Source organism: Triturus cristatus, chromosome 3_1 (assembly GCF_964204655.1).
Source record: "Triturus cristatus chromosome 3_1, aTriCri1.1, whole genome shotgun sequence".
In the NCBI taxonomy this organism is placed as follows: Eukaryota; Metazoa; Chordata; class Amphibia; order Caudata; family Salamandridae; genus Triturus; species Triturus cristatus.
Genome location: NC_140583.1, coordinates 427,515,066 through 427,537,726, shown reverse-complemented (window position 1 = coordinate 427,537,726; position 22,661 = coordinate 427,515,066). Strand labels below are relative to the sequence as shown.

The following is a 22,661-nucleotide window of genomic DNA, read 5'->3' as shown; positions in this document are numbered from 1 at the left end:
TAGACTCTTCTCAGGTATCAATCAACAGGTTTAGTTCTCTTCTGATCTTCCACAGGTGGAGGGGTATTCTCAAGTAGAAGCCTGGTGATTCTACATTTATGTCTGGCACAAGCAAGTGTCTGGGAATTACCCCAGGGAACATTCTAACTAATGTGGTAAATGTCATCACTGCCCACTTTGGGTATTTTCAAGATGGCCAAAGTCTTAGGCCACAGTAAACCTGAGCTCCGAGGGCTCTGGGTGGATGTGGAGAGTGTACTATCGTAATCTTTGTGCCCAACCCACATCCAACGCTAAAATACAGTTTTAGGCAGGCACTATACTCCCAACAAACTGAGAGACAGAAGCCTGGTAGAACAAAGCTGAGCTTTTAGCATCCTGATAGTGAATACTCACAAATTGTTTTGGAATTTAGTTTCCTTCCTTTGAAGTACTCCCCAAATTTCACATAAAAAATTCACAGCAAACCTGTCAAGCAGGTCTGGCAATGCAGTAGGATCTGACACTCTGTTGTCAACGAGAGGCCTACTGTGACGGAGGCTGGTTTGGCTTGGGAGGTGGGGGGTAAAAGAAGTGTGCAGCCCTGGGTGTTAGCTACATCTGCTTCTGACAGTGTAGGCCTCTTTGACATCACTCAAGTCAAAGTATAGCAAAGGATGTATTCACATGACACCTGTGATGAGGAGAGTCGGTAGAGAAAGAGGTCCCATACCAAGGAAAAGATTTCCATCTGGTCCTAAACTCTATATAATCTCTGTTCAGACAAAGTCACTTTCAACATTTCAACAAGCCATCCATTCAGTTTGGGAATGGCGGTCTTCCTCCAATGTCTCATAATAAAATTAAGATCTCGGCAACTGAGAGGCCTGTTGCTAGCCACTGCCTTTCATGATTTGAAAGTTCTAGTACATATGACACATTGTGTAATAGAGCCTGGAGACCAGAAGTTACAATCACAAGACTACAGTCTCTGATAATTTTGCCCAAATATTAGACCAATAATGTGCAATATATGGGCAGGAGCAGAAATTATGCGCAATTCAATTGACTTCCCATCCAACAATCTCAGTGAGGGAAAAAATCGACACTATGTAACATGAAGGGCATTCAGTTACAATTATGCAGAAGTTTAAAATATAGGAACTTAAGGCTTGCTTCCCTGACATAATAGTTCTGTGTTCGGATTAAGTAAGCCAAGCCTTCTTTAAGGTATTTGGTCCGTAGAGAAGATTGCAGTAGTGTATGGTGATCATGAAGAGTGGGCTGGAGAAGAGGTGGCATATGAGTACCTTGTAAAGGAACGAGATTTCTTCCTTGAAAAGGGTATTTATGTATAGGGAGTCCTGTAAAACCAATAGGGGGTATCCCATTCAACTGTCAATATTTGTATTAATCTTTATAATTCATCCCATAGTAAGTACGCATAGTTTGGAAAATACCTCTTCAGAATACAGATGGTCTAGCTATCTGCCAACCTTAGCTACTTACTGCTTCCATTAGATTAGTCTGTTTCTAATCCGTACACAAGCATTGTGCCAGAAAGTGGCTTAAAAGTGAATTAACTGGCCAACCTTCTGCAGTGCATACAAAAACAATAGTTGCATCTAGGAGCAACTACCATCTTTATGATCTATACTGTGCACCACAGGGATAGATTGAGTTAAGTCCACCTATCGTTATCATTCCACGATTTAGAAATCAGCAGGGTAAGATTGTCCAGGACTCTCTTGAGTTAAAGACATACGTATTTCTTAATGTTATGCCCCTAGACAGGCTTTCGTGGTAGTGCATGACAAGGGAAGGCCTCACATTTCCCCAAGTTGATTCTTTATCCAATGAACCCAGAGTAATCTAGTATTAAAGCAATAACGGCAGATAGTAAGGTGGTGGGGGATGTTGCTGTCAATAATATGTCATCTGAAAATAGAAGAGCTTTGACTGACCCAAGTGCAGTAGGGGGGTTCCCTGGCTTTCTGGCATATCCCTGATTGCATCTCATAGTGGCTCCAGAGAAAGGAGAACATTGAGAAGATGGGGGTAAATCTGATGGGTCCCTCTTTCCACCTTAAATAAGTCCTGACAAGAATCTGCTGCAGTTGATCTTGCCTGGGGGATTATACAACCATCGGACTTTGGAAATGAAGCCTTCTAATACAAATCTTGCCAGAATGCATAAAGGGTAGCTCTATTCTATGAGATCAGATGCCTTTTCAGCATCGAGTGAAAGAAGGGCCGGAGCATCCTAGTAAGAGAGACCTGAAGATTCATAACAGTGTTCCAGAAGTTTCAGGTGTTTATGGGATGAACATATTAGCAACAAACCTACCTAGAAGTCAGGCATTGTACAGGGGATGACTTTTCAGATTCTAATGGTCAAAATATTTGTAATATTGTCAAGTCATTTGATCAAATATAATTCAAGAGGGTCCTTCCCCTCTTTAAGGATACGGAAGATAATAGCCTAATTGGATATAGGAACTAGGATCAACTTTCTTCACCTTCTCAAAACACTACATGTGGAATGAGAGTCAACAGGGTGTTTGGTGATTTTATAACATTTATTATGGAAGCTGTCCTACTGAAGGGATTTACAGGTTGGAAGATCTGAGATAGTTGCAGGTATTTCTCCTATATAAATCTCTCCCACCAATAGGGCTTGCCCTTCAGATGTCAGGGAAAGGGACATTTTAGAGTCCAGGGAGTAGTCCTGAAGTCTGCATGCAGTAGGTACATCAGGGTGGTGCTGTTTCATGTAATAAGAGGCAAACGCCTTAGCTATGTCTAATAGAAGTGATGAGGCGAGGCCCTCAGACTATGGCCATTTGTGCTTCTCTTTGTCACAGTAAATGCTTATAACCTTACACCTTTTTCCACATATCACAGTGACTTCATTAAACTTTTTCTAAAGGCCTTGGCTATGTAAAGCAGGTTAAGGAACAACCTTTCAGCTCTCTGAAGGGCTGCAGTGGAATTAGCATTGCATTCACTGGTAAGTGATAGGACAGATTTCTCAAACTTAAGCTGTTCTACACTCACATTTCACCAACCAATGGTGGAGTCTTCATCTAAAGGTGACTTTCTCTGCTTTCCAAAGAATCTGGGGTTAGGAGAATGAGGGAATCAATCAGATATAAATACTTAGATGTAACATTTGAGTATAACTTTCTCTCAGGGAGTTTATATGTATTTGTTTGCATTCCTCAATATGCTAGTAGTGGGAGAGTGTGGCTCAGGCCAAAGCATAGTGGAGAACTGGAGAATTGCGGAAATACCACCTTCTAGATTAACATTGGATTGAGCTCAGTGAAGGGAGGAGTTGTCTCTGAGAAAATAGTTGATGAGTTGTGATGTGTTAAGGAGCAGTGGAATAGAAAGAATAGTCTTTTTCTCTGTGGTGGAGTAGCCACTCTAGATAAATGAGCCCCATCATAAATCAAAACCTTATCATTATTATTACATCTGTCCACTAAACCTGTTTTCTCTGTAAGGAGCTCCAGTACTACATTTCAGTCAACACCCACAATAGTTTGGATGTTACCAAATTCTGGAACAGTCTTGATCTGAATTTGGTGCATAGACCATCTATAAATAAATATAGTGTTTAACGTGTTTATTTCCCTCGACAAATCTATGGTCATTGTCAGTCCAGATTTTAAGGAATTTATGGGGAAGTGTTTTCCTAAGCCGGATCACTAGCTCACATTTCTTGGAACCATTGGAAAATTGTGAGGAGGTTTCCTGAGGAGGTTTCAGTTGACTACTACTGACCACTCTGCTGGCCTAGTCATGTTTTTGCTTTTCAGATTCTAATAGGGACAGATCAGCTTCTTGAACAAGTGTAGTGTTTTTTCCTTCAAATAACATAACATTTTCTTTCTCTTCACATAATGAAGCAAGCCATTCACTTTACAGGTCATAAGTCAGACAAGAGAATTATGAGGGGCAGACATTACCAGTAGTAAACATTTTTGTAAGAGGAAATGAGGATAGAAGGAACAGTTAGTCTGGAAGGGTCAATGCAGGCTGTAATGAATGTGAAGCTTCGCATCATAAATGTAGTAGATTATGCCTGACCCATCGGGTTTCCCCTATGCAAGTGCAAAGAAAAACATGAAGAGAGGGATATCAGGTGCCTCATAAATGTGTATAGAGTCTCAGGTATTTGTGAGTCACCTCAATGGAGCTTGAAGATCAGTATGTCGATGCAGAGGGTGGTACTTTGATGCCTTAAAGTATCCTGGTTGTGATCCTTGGGTCCTGCCCTTGTCTCAGATGCTGCTGATTTAAGAAAATCCAGATGTCCTAAGTACATCTGGGCCCCAATATTAAAATGTTTTGCCATGTAACATAATAAACGCAACCACCAGGTCGAAGAGGCCATATTTGAAGGCACTCTTCATTCTAGGTTGTAATTTCAGGGATTTCCTGCATTTTATGTCTGTTTCTGATGAATAATCACCCAACAAGTATATAAAGGGCTCTTCAAATTGGAATGGTTCCCCCTTCCTTTTAGCTGTGTGCAGGATCATTTGGTGATGTTGGTGATGTAGTAAGCGTGAGACAAGAGGGCTGGGCTTTAGTTCGGATTGGTTGGTTCAGGGTACGATATTATGTGCCCTTTGGAATATGAGGGATTCTATCAATTTAGATTCCAACAAAATAGAAATAAATGCTTGAAAAGTTGTCTTTCTGCTCCAGGGGATCCCACAAACTCTTATATATTCTCACCCTCCGCTATACTCCAGATCCTTTATTTTGCAATTTAGATGCCTGAGTTCCTGGCCCAGTCAGGGCCAGTGGTTCGTCTATTCTCAATTACATCAATCCTCCTCTGTGTAGTGTTGATGTGATTACTGAATGTGGCCAAATTCTGATGACTAGACTTTTCCATAGAAGATACTTCGGTTACTGTGATCTCTAGCTTACCCATGTATGTTCCATTACAGGACCTTTGTTTCAAAATCATGTCAAGAGTGGTTTCTGGAATCTTCCCAGTCATCTAATGAAGAGATTTTTTACGCCCGAGAAATCTTGGACAACTGGAGCTGTTGTGGTGGCATAGGAGGGATAATATGGGTTGCTAGTTTTGCCCATGTGTTTCTTGGTGACAGAATATATGCTGACCAGATGTCATGAATAGGTTGCCACAACATTCAGTAGAGTTGTTCTACAGATATACCACCCAACACCTTGCAGTATTTCAACATTCAGCTTGTCATACATGTTCCTGCTCATCACTCATTGCCTTTGAATACTGCAAGGCATAGACCAGAGGTCTTCAAACAGGGGGAGGGCTTGCCCCCCTGGCTGGGGCCTTAATTGATCTCGGGGAGGAGTGCGCCAGCTTCTGGCCAAAAGAAACATTATGCTGATGACAGTGACAGAGATTTGTTTTAAGTGATAAAATGAGTGGCATTATGCCACTCTGTAATGGACCATCACTTGTATCATTTGACAATTATATTCTGGCTGGTAGTGGGTGTCTAAAAGGAAGGGTCTCCAAATATTCATAAAACCTCTCCCCTTTGCCCCTTTCTGATAATCCCACTGTGGATACTTTTACACTTTAATAAGACCTGGCTGACCATACGTTTAGGAATTATGCTTTTGATTGCATGTTCAGATTGGGTTACAGAACTTAACTGCAATGGTTAAACATGTTGCAACATATTTAAACATTGTCAATTTAATAGACTCCTTGTTGAAAGCTGCACTGGGGGAGGGCAATGATTATTTTTTTTTACATGGGGATGAAAGGAAAGCAGCATTAAAAAGTTTGAAGACGGCTGGCATAGATGTTGGATGGTAATCACCAAGCTCAGAACCCAAGATGAGGCATTGCGTGGCTTGGTGTATTCAAAGCAAAAGGGAGATGGGGGACAATAACAGATGGTTTTATGATTCACACAAATATATTTTCTACAGCCTTGGTTTCAATATTGTTCAAGTGAAGTGAGGATGACTACCTTACATGAAAAGACAAATTCACAGTATTTTCAATGGTTGAATAGTATGATGGTCAATATACCCACTTTTTTGTGGCTGTAGTATTGACAAATTGGGGTACACACTTATTTGACACGAATCGTTTCAATGACCAGTTGCAGGATAGAGAATAACATCAGTAGAAGCAGGTAGATTTGGTCAGACAGTCAGAAAGACATTGCAGCTAAATATCTGGAACACATGGGTCAGAGTCCTCCAACACAAGCAGAGACTTGAGCCTTCATGCAATATAAGCAGCATCCAATGTTTACCTTAAGAGAGCATATACGTGCGTATATGTGTTTCCCCCCCTTGCTGTTAGTGAGCACGTAGAGGCAGGGGAGCACTGCACCATCACCATATCACTGTGGTCCAGGCTGAGTGCTTTTGTCCTTCCCTCAGAGTGTGTTTGGCCTGTGGAGCTGCCTCAGGTAGGGAACACTCGATTGGATGAAGTGTAGGATGGAACTTAGCCACCAGGAGGAGAGAGTCACCAGGTAGTATCAGCATGCGTTTTTGGTGCTGCATTTTCTCTATGTTTACAGTGGGCTTGCAGCTGAGGTGCTGCTCTGAACACCGATTTGTCTTCCTTATGGCGTTGGATAGGCCCACTATCACTGTTGCTCATATCAATGCCTTTCACAAAGTCTCATCTGTCAAGGGTATGGCTAACCGCTGCATCCTTCAGTGCCCATCAATACTCTTTCTATCAGAACACTGTGGTTGGCTTCACAGCTGTTATAGAGCCGAAAATAATTGTCATTGAAAATGAGCTATTCATAAAGCACGTATCTTGCTCAGTGTCAAAGCTCCACCTCTCCAGGCCAGCATTCTTCTAGTTTTTCAATGATTAACCTCTAAAGCGGGAACTGTACTTCAAAAATTAAAAACTAATGTTCCTGATGTCCTTGAAGTTTCTCTCAGCAGGTGGAAGACAATGACAATATTTTACTGTCATCGACTCTGTGCTCTGCATGCCGGTCTGGGGGAGGTAAAATATGTTGGTGTGGTGGGGCTTCAGATACCATGTGTGTCTCGGCAGAAAAGCATCTGTGAGGGTGTTTCCAACTGCATGTCCAGCTGTGTCTCCTTTTTGGATACAGTATGGTTGCCCCATATCTAGAATAAGTCATGAGAACTGAGAGCGAGGTGGACTGGGATGTCACCTATCATTGCCAGATGCTCCTTTACTGCTAGCTGCAAATTAACTCCCGAGTCTAGAAACTGCTTAAAGTTTCAGAAGCAGATCATTTAGGTCAATTGCAAATGACCATAAATTTTCAGGTTCTTTGCCAGATATAGGCATAGCTGATTATTAGTAGTGCCAAAAACTCTTCAGTGGTGAATTAGTGCTTTAAAAAATAGACTGCTAGGGAATATGAGAGCTCACTCAATAGAAAAAATATTTCGAACCATGGCACCTGCAGGATATGGGAAGATTGGGAAATGCAGTAATGTGCCAACCGTTGACTCATAGTGGCCTTTCATGTTTTCCTTGGATCTGTTAAATTTGCATGAATCACATTTGAATTATGCTATAATTGTTGTATCTGGTAAGTGAAGATGATTCTAAAGCTTGGACATGCTTTCTTTGCAGCCATTTGTAGGCATTCCTGTGGAGACGGATTCTGCTCAAGACCAAATATGTGTACATGCCCCACTGGCCAGATAGCACCCTCCTGTGGATCAAAATCAAGTATGTTGTACTTTTTTCTATTAAGTTGAAGCCACTGTATTTTGTGTGTTTATTTTCTTCACATCAGTCTCAAAAGCAACAAGTAAACGTGCCTGTTGATGACAGGGTACATTCAGAGCAGCACAGAAATGCACCCCTGGGTCTAGAATGAGATTGAAGTGCGGGGAAGTCCCTTTTAAAGGACGGTTTCCCTCAACCGCCTGTAGGTGGCATGCTTCATCATTGGGTACCCTCCTCGCACTGCGAACCTAGTCGCAGTGCGGGCTACAACCCCATCACTGAGAGGGAGGAGCTCAGGGATGTTCTATGGTATAGCCAAGAGGTATTCTAAAACCCTTTAGATGAGCAGGGTGTGGAGGGAGTGAAAGGGGGGTGTGAAGGTGTGATAAAACTAACTCCCTGGGCTTTTCAAACAACCTTTAATAGGATACCCAGAGGTCATGATTAAAAGAGGTGGGCTATGGCAGGAGGATTCAACCTGTCATAGACTCTGGCTGGTCAACATGTTTCAGTCTTTATACCCTTCGTAGAGGTGTTGTGGCTTTCTTCAGGACCAAAACATGCAAACTAAAGTGAAGGAACCACACATACAAAACTTTAGAAGGTGGTTAAAAAAGCATACAACCAGCTAGTAGGTATTTAACCATTTGAAAAGTCTGCTGGTCAGCGTCTTTCCCGTATTGTCTGGTGAGCTGATGGCACCTTATCCTCGGCACACACACTCGAGGTGGCATCTAAATCCTTATGGATGGCTCCCTCTCACTGGTACAGGGCACCCAGCGTAAAATTTGCATTTTTCCTTGTTTAAGAAACAGCCATTCTTTGGCTCTGGCTTTACCAATGAATTCTGTAACAACGTGGAGTGCTGGTCTCCCAGTAGCTTGTTAGTTAGCATGTCTGAAGAAACCAGGTAGCCGTAGCTGCCTGGACACAGGGAACTCCATGATTAGGACGCATAGGCCAAAGTTTACATCAATAATCAATTTTCAACAATAAAAATGATCAAATAAATAATCCTCAAAATTATCATGCGCCTTTTTTATTAGAAAACAAACACAATTAATTTAACATTCAATACGTTAAGTTCTAATGACAAATGTGCCTTTGTTGTCTTATTCCAATTCAGTCCCAATGCATTTGGGTGTCTAGCACCCAGGGACACTGCAAAAACAATAAATAAATATATATTCACATGTGTTATACTCTAGTTTAGACATAAGACTATTTCCAGTCTCAATCCATGGTCATAAATAAATCCATTACACAAAGATGTATCTTTAAATTATGAGTGAAATTAGTTGAGTGTACCAACATCAACTCTTTAATAAAGATTAAAAAATTATGATAGAAACATGCCTGAGATGGTGTGTATCTAGCATGCACCGATGGAACCCAAGCCAGTATTATCATTCAAATATTAGTGCAAATGTAATCCCATAAATAGCGCAAAGAAAATGTGACCTTCTCATTCCTACGCAAAGTATAGAGTGAAAGATTTGGTGACTGCACGTAATGTTAGGATATTAAACATTGTGTGCTAAGTGTTCTTAATTCATGCCTGAAGCACTTACACGCCTGATTGATCCACTTCAAAATGCTGTAAAGCTAAATAACTAAATATTGACAAAAAGTTTGTGATGTGTTTATGCTGAAGTAAATACTAAAACACCAAAAAAAGAGTGAAAAGAAATGAGTGGGAAAATAAAGTTTCTTTACCTCCTTGTAAACTCTTTGTTTGCCACGTGTCTTTTCTGTTAAAGTAACATAACCGAGACCACCTGCTATGCTGTCTTTCTATTTGTGCACTGAAACTAAATATTAATGATCAATGAGTAATAACTCAAAGTAAATTTGACTATGTAACATGAGAATTGATGTGAGAATTAATAGATGAATACCTTACCACACGTTTGTCCGCTATTACTCACTCTCAAAACATTGAGTCGGCATCCTGTGACTTCCAAAGTGGTACTTCCTGAACATGTGTATTACACGTCTTAAGAACATAGGAAGTGATGCAAAAGTGAACCAAAAAGAGCCTGACGATGTTGTTCTCCCAATATAAGTACTATGGATTAGCATAACCAAAACATAATAAACGTCGTGAAGAAAGAAAAAGCCTGTTCATATACCAATGTTGTTTCTTTTACAAACAAACCATGTATTTTCGTACAGGTCACCACAAGAAATCTGCTGAATAAATTAAATGTAGCCCAAATATACTTTTTATACATGCTATGCATATTTATAAAAGTCATTGCATTTTGCAACATTAGAGAAAAAGACGTAAAAAGAAGAAAAGGACAAAACAAAGGCAAAAAAAAAACATGAGCAAAAAACGAAATTACGAACCCATGTAAAATGTGCGTGGGAAATAAACATCTGTCATCATTAATTCTTTTAAAATATAGTGAAAGCATATGAAATATTGCAGTGCCAATGGAGATACAAAGCAATATGTTGTCATAAGCCTCACAAAGTATAATAAAATAAAGAATTTAAGATTTTGTAATATATCAATGAATTTAGGTCTATTAAACACTGTATACATAATGAATTTCCTAAAAACAAAGCCAGCAGAATCAATATCCTTTTACTGTTGTTACCTAAAGACGTGTTATATAAACTCTTTTTTTATGTAATGATGATCCTATGTGACATGATTTAGCATGTTTATCATCCATGATACACTCAGATTTACATATCAAACTACATACAGTACACTGTATCAATGAAAAATCTATTGGTAACTGAACTGTCCATCTAAGTCGGTCAAAACATTAGAAGTATCCTATTTTTATAGTGTCATGTCCTCACTGTTTGCTTCAACTCCTCATGGCCTATAAAAAAGACGGCATTTCAATTTTGTCATTTAGACCATTAGGTACTAAACAATCCAGATACCTTATCCAAAACGTTTCTCATCGTAATAACTTTATTCTTGAATCTATGTGCTTGATAGCCTGAATGCATTCTAAAACTATAAAGTGTAACAGTAAGATGCTATGTGAATAATCTAGCCAGTGGATCACTAAATGTGAATTACGGTTTCCTGTTCTTATCATACTCTTATGTTCGGTAATTCTAACCTTAATCTTTCTTTCTGTTTTGCCTACATACACTAGACCACATGGACATTTGATGCAATAGATCACCTTTTCAGCATTGCAATCTAAAGTGTATGGTAGTTTGATCAATTTGCCTGTGCGTGGGTCCATAAAGATGGTGCCTGTGATAACATTCCCACAATTATTATTGTTATGTCATGTATTCACCCCATTGTGTTCTTGTTTTTGTTCATAATGGCAAATAAACGTTTGTCATGAAATAGACCTTGTAAGCCTGGTTCCATCTGTAACAATTCCTAACGTTTTAAAACCTGACATTTGAATTCACGAGCTTTAGTGGACAATTTTAGGACAAATACCTCACGTTTCTTTAAGGTTTTGTTGCTTGTACATAATAATGTGTCCCGTGAGATAGTATCTACTTGTTGGATGGCTGTATCAAGTATGTTGTTTGGATATCCCATGTAGGTTTGACAAAAACTCTGGATTGTGGCCTGGTAAGTCTGTTGATCAGATGTAATATGTTTGATGCGCATGAATTGCGACACTGGCAAGTGCTTCTTCAGAGATAGTGGATGAAAACTATCATATCTGAGTGTATTGTTTCTGTCTGTTGGGTTTTGAAAGACGCTAGTTGACAATCCTGTTGCTGTGAGTTAAATATATACATCTAGAAAGTTGATGGTAGTTTGACTGATTTCATGTGTAAATTGTATCCGAGGATTACAAATATTTAATGTGGGAATGTTTTCTTCCAACATATTTATGCTGCGTGTTAGACCTGGCATTTCTTGGCGTGGTTACCCCAGATTTATTGACTCTACCTCCTCTATTTTTGATGCTGTGATGGGATTCGTTTTGCTGGCTTAAATGCTTGGGGCACTTTGCAACTGCTGATCAGTGTCAAAGTGCAAGTGCTCCCTGTATAAAGTGTTATGGTAATTGGTTGTCCATAATTGGTATGTTACTAGGAAAGTCCCTAGTAAAGTGCACTATGTGTGCCAGGGCTGGTAATGCAAATGCTACTAGTGAGCCTGCAGCACTAATTGTGCCACCCACACGAGTAGCCCTAAAAAGAGATCTCAGGCCTGCCACTCCAGTGCCTGCGCGCAGTTTGTTAACTGCCTTATTGTCCTGACAAGTGTACCCACTTGCCAGGCCTTACCCTTCCCTTTTTATGCACATCAGACACCCCTATAATAGGCGCAAGGTACTCCCCTGGGCTGGGTGCAGTGTATGTGAATGGTAGGACATGTACTGAGGTGTGTACTATGTCCTGACAGTGAAATACTGCCAAATTCGTTTTTCACTGTTGCAAGGCCATCTTGCCCATAGGACAGAATGGGGAATGCTGTGTCCCATGTTTCCAGCATATCTTCCCATAGGCATAAGATGGGGAGATGGAGTTTAGTGTGCCTGAACTCAGAATTTAATAACACATCTTTTTGTGAAGCTGGTTTTTAAATTGTGTGTTCAAAAAAACACGCTTTTAGAAGTGGCTGGTTTCTTGTCTTAAACCATCCTGTGTGCCTCTGCCTGGTTGTGCATTGACTGTCTGGGTTTGGGTGTGACAGGGTCTGGAGAGTGTCCTATCACCAGGGAGGAGTAGGTGAGACAGCAACAGGCTGGCCTGAATTTGATGTGAGGGGAGGAGTAGCCTCTGGATGTGAAGAGGGCTGTGTTGCTGCCACCAAAGGATGGCTCCACCTCTTGCGGAGCGTCTGGGGCCCAGACCCTCACGATCAAAGGAAGAGGGTGTGCACTGGCAGAAGGACACCCAGGTCTGGTATGGACTGGGCTCAGAGCCCCCTGAACACAAAGACTTCAAAGGCATTTAGGGGTATAAATGTGAGAGCTGAAACCCCGAACCAAAGACTGAACTCAAGCCTGAAAAGGATTAAAACTACTTCATGATCAAGAGGAACCTCTGCCAAGGAAGAACAGCTGAAGAGACTGAAGAGAAGGACTGCCCTTGCTGTGTGTTCTGGGGCTAGCCTGCAATTTGCTGATTTGACTAAGGAGAGGACAAGGGCCTTTGCTATGTGCTGTGTCCCCCTGCTTGAGAGGACTTTGCTGTGTGCTGTATCCTGAAGTAACTTGTCTCCAAGGGCCCAAGAGAAGCTGGCTCCCTGTTTTGGAAACTCAGGAACATAAAAGTTTCCTAGTGTGTCTCAGCGACGCTGTGTGTGTGTGTGCTTTTTGCAGCCAGAGACCGTTGTGAGAATTGCCCCGTAATCGTGTGCCCCGGAGCAGTCTTGCGCTCTGCTTTGATCAACAGACAGCGTAACCAGAAGTGCTGCGATCGTTATCGCCATCGGCCCGGACCGTCGTCCCAAGGTGGAGCCGTGAGAAATCACCGCCGGCAGCCCAAGCCTGCCTTTGCCAAGGAAAGACCTGTGAACCTTCACCATCGTGGGTCTGAGGTCCTTTGCCCAAGATCAACGGAGTTGCGCCGGGAGCCGATCAGCTGTGAGGCCGTCCCTGGTAGCCTGACTCTCACAGCGAGAAGCAGCCGCCGCCAACCCAAAGCCGCACAGCGTGACGCCCAAGCCACGAGGAGAAAGACTGCACCCCCCCAGGTAACGCACAGCAAGCGTGCGTGTGTCACCGCCTGGGGCGAAGTGCGTGCTATGAGAGACCGCTCTTGGCCTTTCCCATCTTTGCAGCGCAAGCCTCTGCTCAAGTCAGTATTGCGGCCCGTACTCGCAGAGGAATGGCAGTACCGGGGTCGGATTGGGGAGCTGCACTTTGTTTCCTTCGTAACAGGATTGAGGGCATATTTTGGCAACCGCTGACCTTGAGTCAGCCAGGAGTGGCATAGGGACCTTCACGAGCACCGCGATCAGTGCCGAATCATTTTTACGATCCGCATTAGTACTTCCAATACGAACTGCATTATTACTTGCTTTTACGATCTGCATTAGTACTTGCACTACGAACTGCCTTATTAATTGTTTTTACGATCCACATTAGTACGTGCACTACGAACTACATTATTACTTGCTTTTATGATCAGCATTAGTACTTGCATTACAGACTGCATTATTACTTGTTTGACAATCTGCATTAGTACTTGATATAAGGACTGTCTTATTTCTACATTACGAACTGAATTACGAACTGCATATCATGGCATTAGCACTGCATTAGATCATCAGAACTGCTCATTAATACCGCAAAAACCTACAAGTGATTATTGGCCTAATAACCGGCCCAGTGAAATATTACGAATACGCACATGCTGGATATTTTTATCGTTTGGTCTCATCGTATTTCTTCTTGATAAAGATACTGCTATTTTCCTAAATCAGTGTGGTGTCCATTTGTGGTGTTATCACTATGTTACTGGGAGTGGTTGCAAATATTTTACACATTGCCTTGAAGATAAGCCTGGCTGCTCGTGCCAAGCTACCTGGGGATGTGCAGGGGTTATCTAAGAGTGTGTCCCTCCTTTCCCTGACTAGAAGCAAGGGTCCCTATTTGGACTAAGGTACCTACCTCAGCCAACTAGAGACCCCCAGTTCTAACACTGCCTTTCCAGATTAGGAATATATCATCAATGAAAGGTGGTATAAAATTAGATGATCGGACCATGCTGTATTGTCAAAGATATGCTTCTTTTCGAATAAAGCCATAAAGACATTAGCGTAAGCAGGTGCCCCAGCAAAACCCATGGAAGTACTGCTTCGTTGAAGAAAGAAATTATCTTGTCAAGTGAAATAGCTATGAAACAAACAAAGGTGTAGCAAGTCCAACAAAAAGATTTTGTTAGCTCTGATCCATTCTACAGCTTCCAATCCCAATAAAAGTTGTTCTCTCCTGGTAGTCAATTTTAACTATTTCACTTCACACACTGCATTACGTACTTTCACCACACTGCTTCATGCTTCACTGATCTTAGGAGATCTAGCAGCTAGGATTATTTTGAAAACATCCGCGAGCTCCTCCTGAACACATCTAAGGAGTTGTAGCTCCTTGGATGCACTAGGTTTGCAGCCAAGAGGAGATCCCAAATGATGAAGCATGCCACCTCGGTGGTTGACGGGATTCTGTCCTCTTAAATAGGACTCCTTAGGTGCACAGTTCCCTGTTGTTTTGCACACTAGTCTGCCTGTACTCTCTTTATAGACCCACAGATTTAGTGTTTTGGTATATATGGAGTGAGGATTGATCCGCGCAGGTCTTTAAACTTCCCCTAGACCCCTTTCTCTACTTGGTTTCGCACTGAATTCCTCATAGTCAGGCATGTCCAAGGATTTGGTTGTTTCTGGTATATCTTGAAAAAACCATCTTAACCGGAGTTTTCGCATGAATTTAAACAGAGCAATCTCTGACTCCAATATGTTGGTATGGTATGTAGGTACAAACAAAGTCCCTCTGTTCAAAACTGCAATTACATGAGAGTTGAGTTGGGTTGACAATAAGTTAATGACTAAGTTTTCGATTGACTCCTGTGTGTTAGTTTTTCGTTTTCAACCTGTTTTTTCTGAGCCTCTGCGAGTTTTTCGTTTGATGTTGTTGCTCCTTGGTTGTGCTCTGGTGGTCGATTGGCTGCTTGACTGCTCAATAAAAAAGACACCCTCAGTTGTATAGTGTCATGAGAAGAATTAACTGGTTTATCACCAGTTTCGTTAATGGCTGTAATCGGATGTCGGGAAGCTTGAATGCCAATATCAGACACTGAATTTTCATCAGATGTACCTGCTTCAGGTTTATTGTACACTCTTCTCTGTGCATATCTCTGTCCATGTATACATCTCATCAAGGTTGCAATCTACACTATCACGTTTAAACTTGCATAATTTTCTAGCGTGTATGTCTTTGGCATGTTGATCTAACTTAAGGTTGATATCATCCAATGTACTTTTCCAGGTCTCTGTGTCGACTCCGGTGTCCAAATTGTTTTTAAGGTCATGTATTTCAAATGCTAAGTCTTTAAGAATGTAGATAATTCTTCTATGATTAACAGTATGAGGTCTAGCGAACATTTGTTTAAAATGGCATACCAGCGTGATATAAAGTGTTTGTTAAATTTAAACAACATAGGTTTCAATGCTATTCTTAGTCCTCTTGGGATCCAATGTGCTTTGTGATACTGTATAAGTGTAGTGGCGTGGAGTCGTTGACTGATCTCTTTCTTAATGGTATATTCTAATTGCTTAATCAGTTGTGTAATGGTACCAGGTGACTTACAAAATGTCATGGTTTCTTGAATTAGAGAATAAATGTCTAGTGCCTCTTCATGTGTATATAACTTAGTGCCAGGTCTATTTTCAGTTAAATGTGCTATGTCTTCAAAAGGCATTTTTTTACCTTTGGTGCACAATTGTCAGTAAGCCTGCCACATATCCTGAGTTATGAACTCCCTTGTTTAATTTCTAAACTATGATTGACATCCAGTGGTGGCTGGTGACATTTGAAAGTGGTGAGGTGTGAGAGTTGGGTATGACTTTTATATGGTAAGCAACACAAGCAAGTTTAAAAGACAAAACATGGGGTCCAGGGTGGGTCACCTTCTGAGAAAAAAATGAAAAAAGATTTGCAAATGGTGCGTTTTAAAGTAAATGAATGCAGTGATAAAGCAAGGTTTATAAATCAGTAGGAATGTTTAGTCTTAAAATATTAAGCACATTACAAACTGCCCCATATCTTGAGCGATAATATGTTCAACAGTTACTGTAATGTACAAAATTGTACAGTGTGACAACTTCAGCCCTTTAAAGTATATGCTTGCCTCGTGTTTTACACTGCAAGCAGCATCAACTTTGGAAAACAAATGTTCTAACCAGGCTTCGGGAAGCACCCACAGCTCCTGGCTGCAACCAGTCATATAGAAATACGTGCAGACAGGTCTTTAAGTGGGTTGAAAAAAGTGGGGCTCGCTAAAAGGAAACATGTAAAAAATAATTCTTCTAGTGCGCCACCCAACTGGTATTTGCTTACTCTCTAGGATACTATTGCATCCAGATATATAACACAACAACTGACATACACCTAAAACCTGTCAGTATGATTGGCGTTGTCAATGGTTGTTAGCTGTTAAAGATAAATGAGTAACAAACAACATTGGAAATGTTTCAATTCTGAAATTGTGAGTCTGTGAATTAAATAGTATTGAGGCCTCTGAAAGGATTCCGTTTTGTGTGCTTTATATTAGATATGTATGCCCTTTTTCTCTGCACATCTCGTCCATCTACACATCTTCAACCTCCTCTCTTTCCTCTTCAGCACTCTCTTTCCACTCTTCCTTGAATGCACTTCCTCGCATTTCCCGCACTTCACTACTTTCAAACATACACTCCCTCACACTTAGGCAATTTATTTCCTTTTGCTTTTGCCTTGTAAAAATGTTGACATCTGTGTACACATATTTCCCCAGAATGTCAGTTGCAACTGGAATAAATGAACATTGTTCTGTGTGCTCTGCAGAGAGGCTATCCCACTGACAGGCACCTTGCTTTGGCTTCAGTCTTCGCACCAGCACGCTCAATCAAAGCCTCTCATAAACACCTGCCATGGCTCAAAGTATGCACAGAAAAAAAATACAGATAAACAACAACATTATAAAATGGCTAACTCTTGGAAAAATGCAAGATTAAGTAAAGCATGTGAAATAAGAGAGGAACTAAATCGCTGACATGCATTGCCTTAACGCTGTTACCATTCATTGTTTGTAAATCCATCCACTTTTTTGGCGTCAATCTTAACTTAAGAGCATGAAGGCAGGGCCAGTTTTAATGTCATACATCAGATAACTGTCTACTGTAAGCACATATTTCTCGCTTTGCGCTTGATTCGGATATTTGGATCAACTTCGCAAGGGAACAAGAACCCTGCTCGTTTTGTTTTTGCACTTTTCATATACCACATACAAAGGTATTGGAACACTTTATGTGAGCATCAGTTTCATTACACAAGGACACATTCATTTTTTGTAGGAACGGGGGAGATTAAGTGATTTGTCCAAAATTACAGGATGTTGAGCCGATGGCCAGACTCAAGTCCAAAGTTAGCATATCTGTCCCTTACACCACATCCTCTCCCCAAACCACTGACATTTTCAATAACACCTCTGACCAATACATGTATGACATCAGCTGCCGTTTTATCAATAACATCACTAATCGGTTTACTCATGACCTCAAAGGCAAAATTATCAGCAGAATTGCTGGCTTAGTTCCCAACACAGATGATCTCAGCCACATTGACATAACTGATCATGTAACCTGTGATGTTGTAACTCTAGCAGAGAGAGATTGGGAAATACCCTCTCAGAAGCTTGCTGAAATGCAAGCCATGCCTATAACAGGGTTAGCATTCCTAGCATTGCTCTTGAGAAATCCAAGCTACTTGAAGACCAACCAGGAAGAAAGATATTCATGATAGAATGGAGCTGAATTCTCGCATACCAAAAACCAGCCGTTAAAATTTCATATCCTCTACAAGATAGTGATGCACAAAATGGTGCACAAGGTTTGAGAGGGGCCCTTGTCACTGCCCTATAAATTTCAGTCAGACCCCTTGATAACCTGCCCTGAAGATGAGGTACCCCAGTCAGTGAATAAGTAAGGCTTTGATACCCTGCCCAGTCTAAAAGTAACAATTACAGAAGTCTGAAAATGCAGAGCTGTAAAAATAAATCAAGCTAGCTCTCTGCGCATCCAAATAATGCAATAATTCTTCCTACAGAGATGAAGGAGAAGGATAAAAAACAAGTAATACTATATCCTGTGCCCCACAAACCATGCTAACAACATTGGGCAGAAAACCTGAATCAGGCTGAAGAACTACTGTCTCATAAAATATCTTTCAAAAAGGAGGTTTGAAAAAAGGAGTCATCAATTTCACCCATGTGGTAGCCCGAGTTAAAAGCAACTGAGAAGGCAAACTTACGAGCCAAGAACTCAAGGTTCGCTTTATCAAGTGATTTAAAAGGAGAAACGTGCAGAGTCAGCAGTACCAAAGGTAAATCCTACTGACTGGAACAAAACAAAGCAGATAAGAAGGCATGAAAAAAGCATGTAATTTTCCCCATGATTGCCTCCTGGCTCACATAATGTATTACTCACCCGGATCGCCTTGCAGGTTGATTTAAGCCAGAGTCACCACATGGTCAAACTGTACATGAACATGGTGACCCTTTAGTTATCACTGAAATTAGTCAAAAGAACATCTGACAGTTCCTTCCAGTTTGAGAAGAGGTGACCTTCCATGAAAGACCAACGTCCCTGTCCAAGCATAAAAGGCATCCCCAAACTGAGAGGAAAATTCCTGGCCTAGACAAAAGGCGCTATGCACCAAATTAACTGAAGATGGAGACCAGGGGCCATTGCACCCGCATTGCGTTCCCCAGGGCCCTTTTGTATTACAGAAGAGGCCACAGACACTTGTGCTGGCCCTTCTGTGATTCCAATAGCGCTGGCGCACTTAAAGTGCCAGGGCTATCTGCAGGGGGCATTTCCTCATTTGCATGGGGACTTCCTTTACCTCTGCACCCACGTCGTATTACAGACGCTGCCACAGAGGCAAAGACGACCTCAGGAGGTTCACTGAGAGTGTGCCTGCTGATGGACGCCCTCTGGCAGGGGGAAAGAGGGTCCCATGGTCTACCAGACATCCCCTTGCAGGCAGGTGCAGTCGCTGACTGCACCTGCCTGCAAAGGGTTCTCTTATTCCCTTCAAAATTGCAGGCGGGTTGCAGCCTGCACTGTGAAAACACAGAGTTGCTATAAAGCAGCTGTTCTGTTTTTCACCTGAATGCGCTGCCCCCAGGGCAGCAGGAGTTCACAGCTGGCCTTGGGGCAGTGAATTCATCGCAATAGGGCACATTTTCATTGTTTACACCGGATGCAACTTTAACTGAAACAATGTAAATGCGCTTATTGTGTAATGTGGCCCCAGATGACGTTAATACCACCACCTCGAAGTCTTTGGATGCCGGCACCAAATGGAGATGGGGTTGGGCAAGATAAAGGCAAGTGCAAGATCCTTCCTCTGGAAGGAACCAGCTGATATTTGGGAAGGTTGATATAAAACCGTTGACAGTCCAGACAGAACCAAAGAACACTTAACCTCCTCAAGAGATGAAGCATGGAGTAGTTTATTATCCAAAAAAAGGAAATCACGTTCAACTTTGCAGATGAAAAAGGCCTGCAATGGATGCCACCACCTTGATAAATAAGTGAAAAACATTCCAAAAGTCAAGATCCAGAGCTTATAGTGAACCTTCTAAATAGAGAAGCAAGTAGACATCCGCAAGAGAAATGGTCTCCATTTAAGCAGCTTTCTTTATAATTGGAATGATCTCAGTTTTGAAGGATATTTTCTGAATCCAGAGTTTGGCCCTCTGAAAGTAGATCATCAACCAAAAACCCACCCTCTATCACCTTGGATACTAGGAACAAAATGGAATAAACTCCATTTGGTCATTCCTCCACAGGGACTTGCACCACTGCAAAATTCAGCAACAATTACTAGACAGACTGAGCCATGGTCATCCTGCTGATAAGATAATGAGGCCACAGGGCAGAAATGGCCCTGAGTCTGGCAGGTGAGAAGCCAATTCAATATCTTTCTCTATTTGAAGGACCCATTAGGGGCCACTACTGGCATAGTCAGGATTCCCCTTCTGATCAACACATTCCGAGCTAGCTTTCCATCTGGTGTTGCTTGACAGGTGGTTGAGGTTGTCTCCCGGAAGATAGGCAAAACAGGAGTCTAGCTAAAGACCTCTAGGCAGCAGACTACTGGTACTGGTGAAAGGACTAAGAATGAGTGTTCTCCTTGGATATTTCAAAGCCGCTTGTCCTCCAACCCAGTGTCAAACAGTTGTGTACCCTCAAACAGGAACCATAGAGCAGATGACTTCTATGAAGCATCATTATGCCAGCTGTTTAGAAGCACCTCCTGTCAGGGCAGCAGTGTGGATCACATCAAACAATATGTTGGATAAAAAAAACTGACATTCATTAGTTTCCAACATCGTCAAGCATTCTGTTACTGCCCTAAAGAGTTATTTAAAGTCTTGTAAAGTATATGCCCCATGAATGTCACCTGCAGTGCGATATGCAAGGTCAAAGTACATTTTCTTCAAGTAAGAATCCACCATCTCATTTGTCTGATTTTTATGAATGGCTTCCTCTGCAATGGACATAATCGCCACTTCGCCTGTCACCACTAAATCCATAGGCGATGCAACAGGAAAAGACTTCTCTATGCCTTTAATTAGCTAGAACCGTGCCATAACCTAGGCAAATTAATATAATCACACAGGCTTACATCATGCACTCCCTGATGAAGAGGTAATCCCAAATGAGTGAGCAATGATGTGGCATAGGATCTGAAGAAAAGCTAAGTTCATCAGATAAAAGAAAATATTTCTATGTTTCTGAGGCAGCACACATAGCAACAGTTGCTTGATAGTACAACATTGAATGCACATTGGTCCTTCATTCTCACTATCCACTTGGTTGTTATACTCTCCAACATTCCAGGGCCCACGTTCAGAAGAGGGTGATGTTAAAACTAGAATAATATGTCTGAACTTGACATGACAAGACAATTTAAAATACTTCAATTGTTTCAAAATACATTGATTGGCTACAAGAACATATTTTGCAGCATTATGTAACTGTTCTATCTGTTAAAAAACATATTTCCTATAATATTGGCAGTGTTCCTATGTATTACCTTATTAGGAGTGCAACAGAAATCCTGATGCAGGACAAGTGGGAAATGCTCCAGAATAGGGATTCCATCTGAAAATAATATAATTTCCCAGGTTGTTCAAGAAACAATTTACTACAATAAATTGGCATAATTTGTTATGGGGTAAAGCACATCATTCTGAGTTTTGCAATTTGGACTGTGAAAAACAGCGCATTACACAATTCCCAGGAACCCAACACATAAACCAAGTTCTGGTGGACTTATAGAGTCAAATCCCAATGACCCCTAAATGGAGGTAAGGAGCTGTGCATTTTCTGTTGTATTTCATTTCCAACTGCAGTTGACTTTCTTAAAATGGTGTCAGCCATTTCAGATTGGGGTAAATTAGTCTTTCTTTTATGCTGGTGGATGGTGCCAACTCAAAATAAGGTATTTACTTCCCCTGTGTCCATGACTTCCTGCTCATCTTAATTTGAGGAAAAGTTTGTAACAGGAAACGCGAGCCTGTATGGACGTTGGGGTATAAGTGCAGTGAACCATTTAGGATCATGCATGAGCCTTTTTCCAGGATCCTTTCCATGCTCTTGATTGATGTGTCTCCCTTTCATAATGTTTCACCCATTTTAATCATCACAATTGTTAATGTGAAGGGATATGCCTCTACATGCGAGTGAAGATCTTGTGTGCTTCCCCTGGTCCCTATTTTATAGATATTAAACCTCTGCCATTCAACTGCTTATGGTCCTACATTTTCTCCCTACTTGTCCAGACTAACCCTTTCAAAAACCTACCTTTAGTTTACATACATTTATTTGCCGATCTCCAATAAAAAGGACTCCTTGGATTCAATACAAATGTTAAGTGGCACCTTTCTGCAGTTAGTTGTTGCTGTCCTCAGTTTAGCATTGGCAATAGATAGGTCACTCGCCTTAATGCAATTGGTATATTATTTGATTCTGAGTCCAGAGAAGAGCCTCAACCAGATAATCTGACCTAGGCTGTGGTCTTATGTATTGTATTTAGAATTCCATTTCAAAAAGGTCTGTTTGGTAAGAAAAAAACCTCCTAATTTTGCCTGTTTTTGCCCCAAAACAGGCAATGCCTGAAAAAAGAGAAAACACAATTTAGTTATTTTTACTATTGAGAGTGTGGAAATCTCAAAGATATCGTATAAAGAGCTCCATCTTGAAACTTACCAAGAGACTCTTTAATTTCCACGCCAATTTCTTCTTCAGGTCAATTCA

The 22,661-nt window shown here is 41.3% G+C and overlaps 1 protein-coding gene across 1 annotated transcript in view; it reads left to right on the top strand.

Moving 5' to 3' along the window:
* Positions 1–22,661, top strand: part of FBN1 (fibrillin 1) — a 722,489-nt gene that overhangs the window by 153,576 nt on the left and 546,252 nt on the right. The window contains exon 3 of the mRNA XM_085644212.1: positions 7,583–7,681. Within this exon, the coding sequence (XP_085500338.1) occupies positions 7,583–7,681 (99 nt within the window). The remainder of the gene's footprint in view (positions 1–7,582; positions 7,682–22,661) is intronic.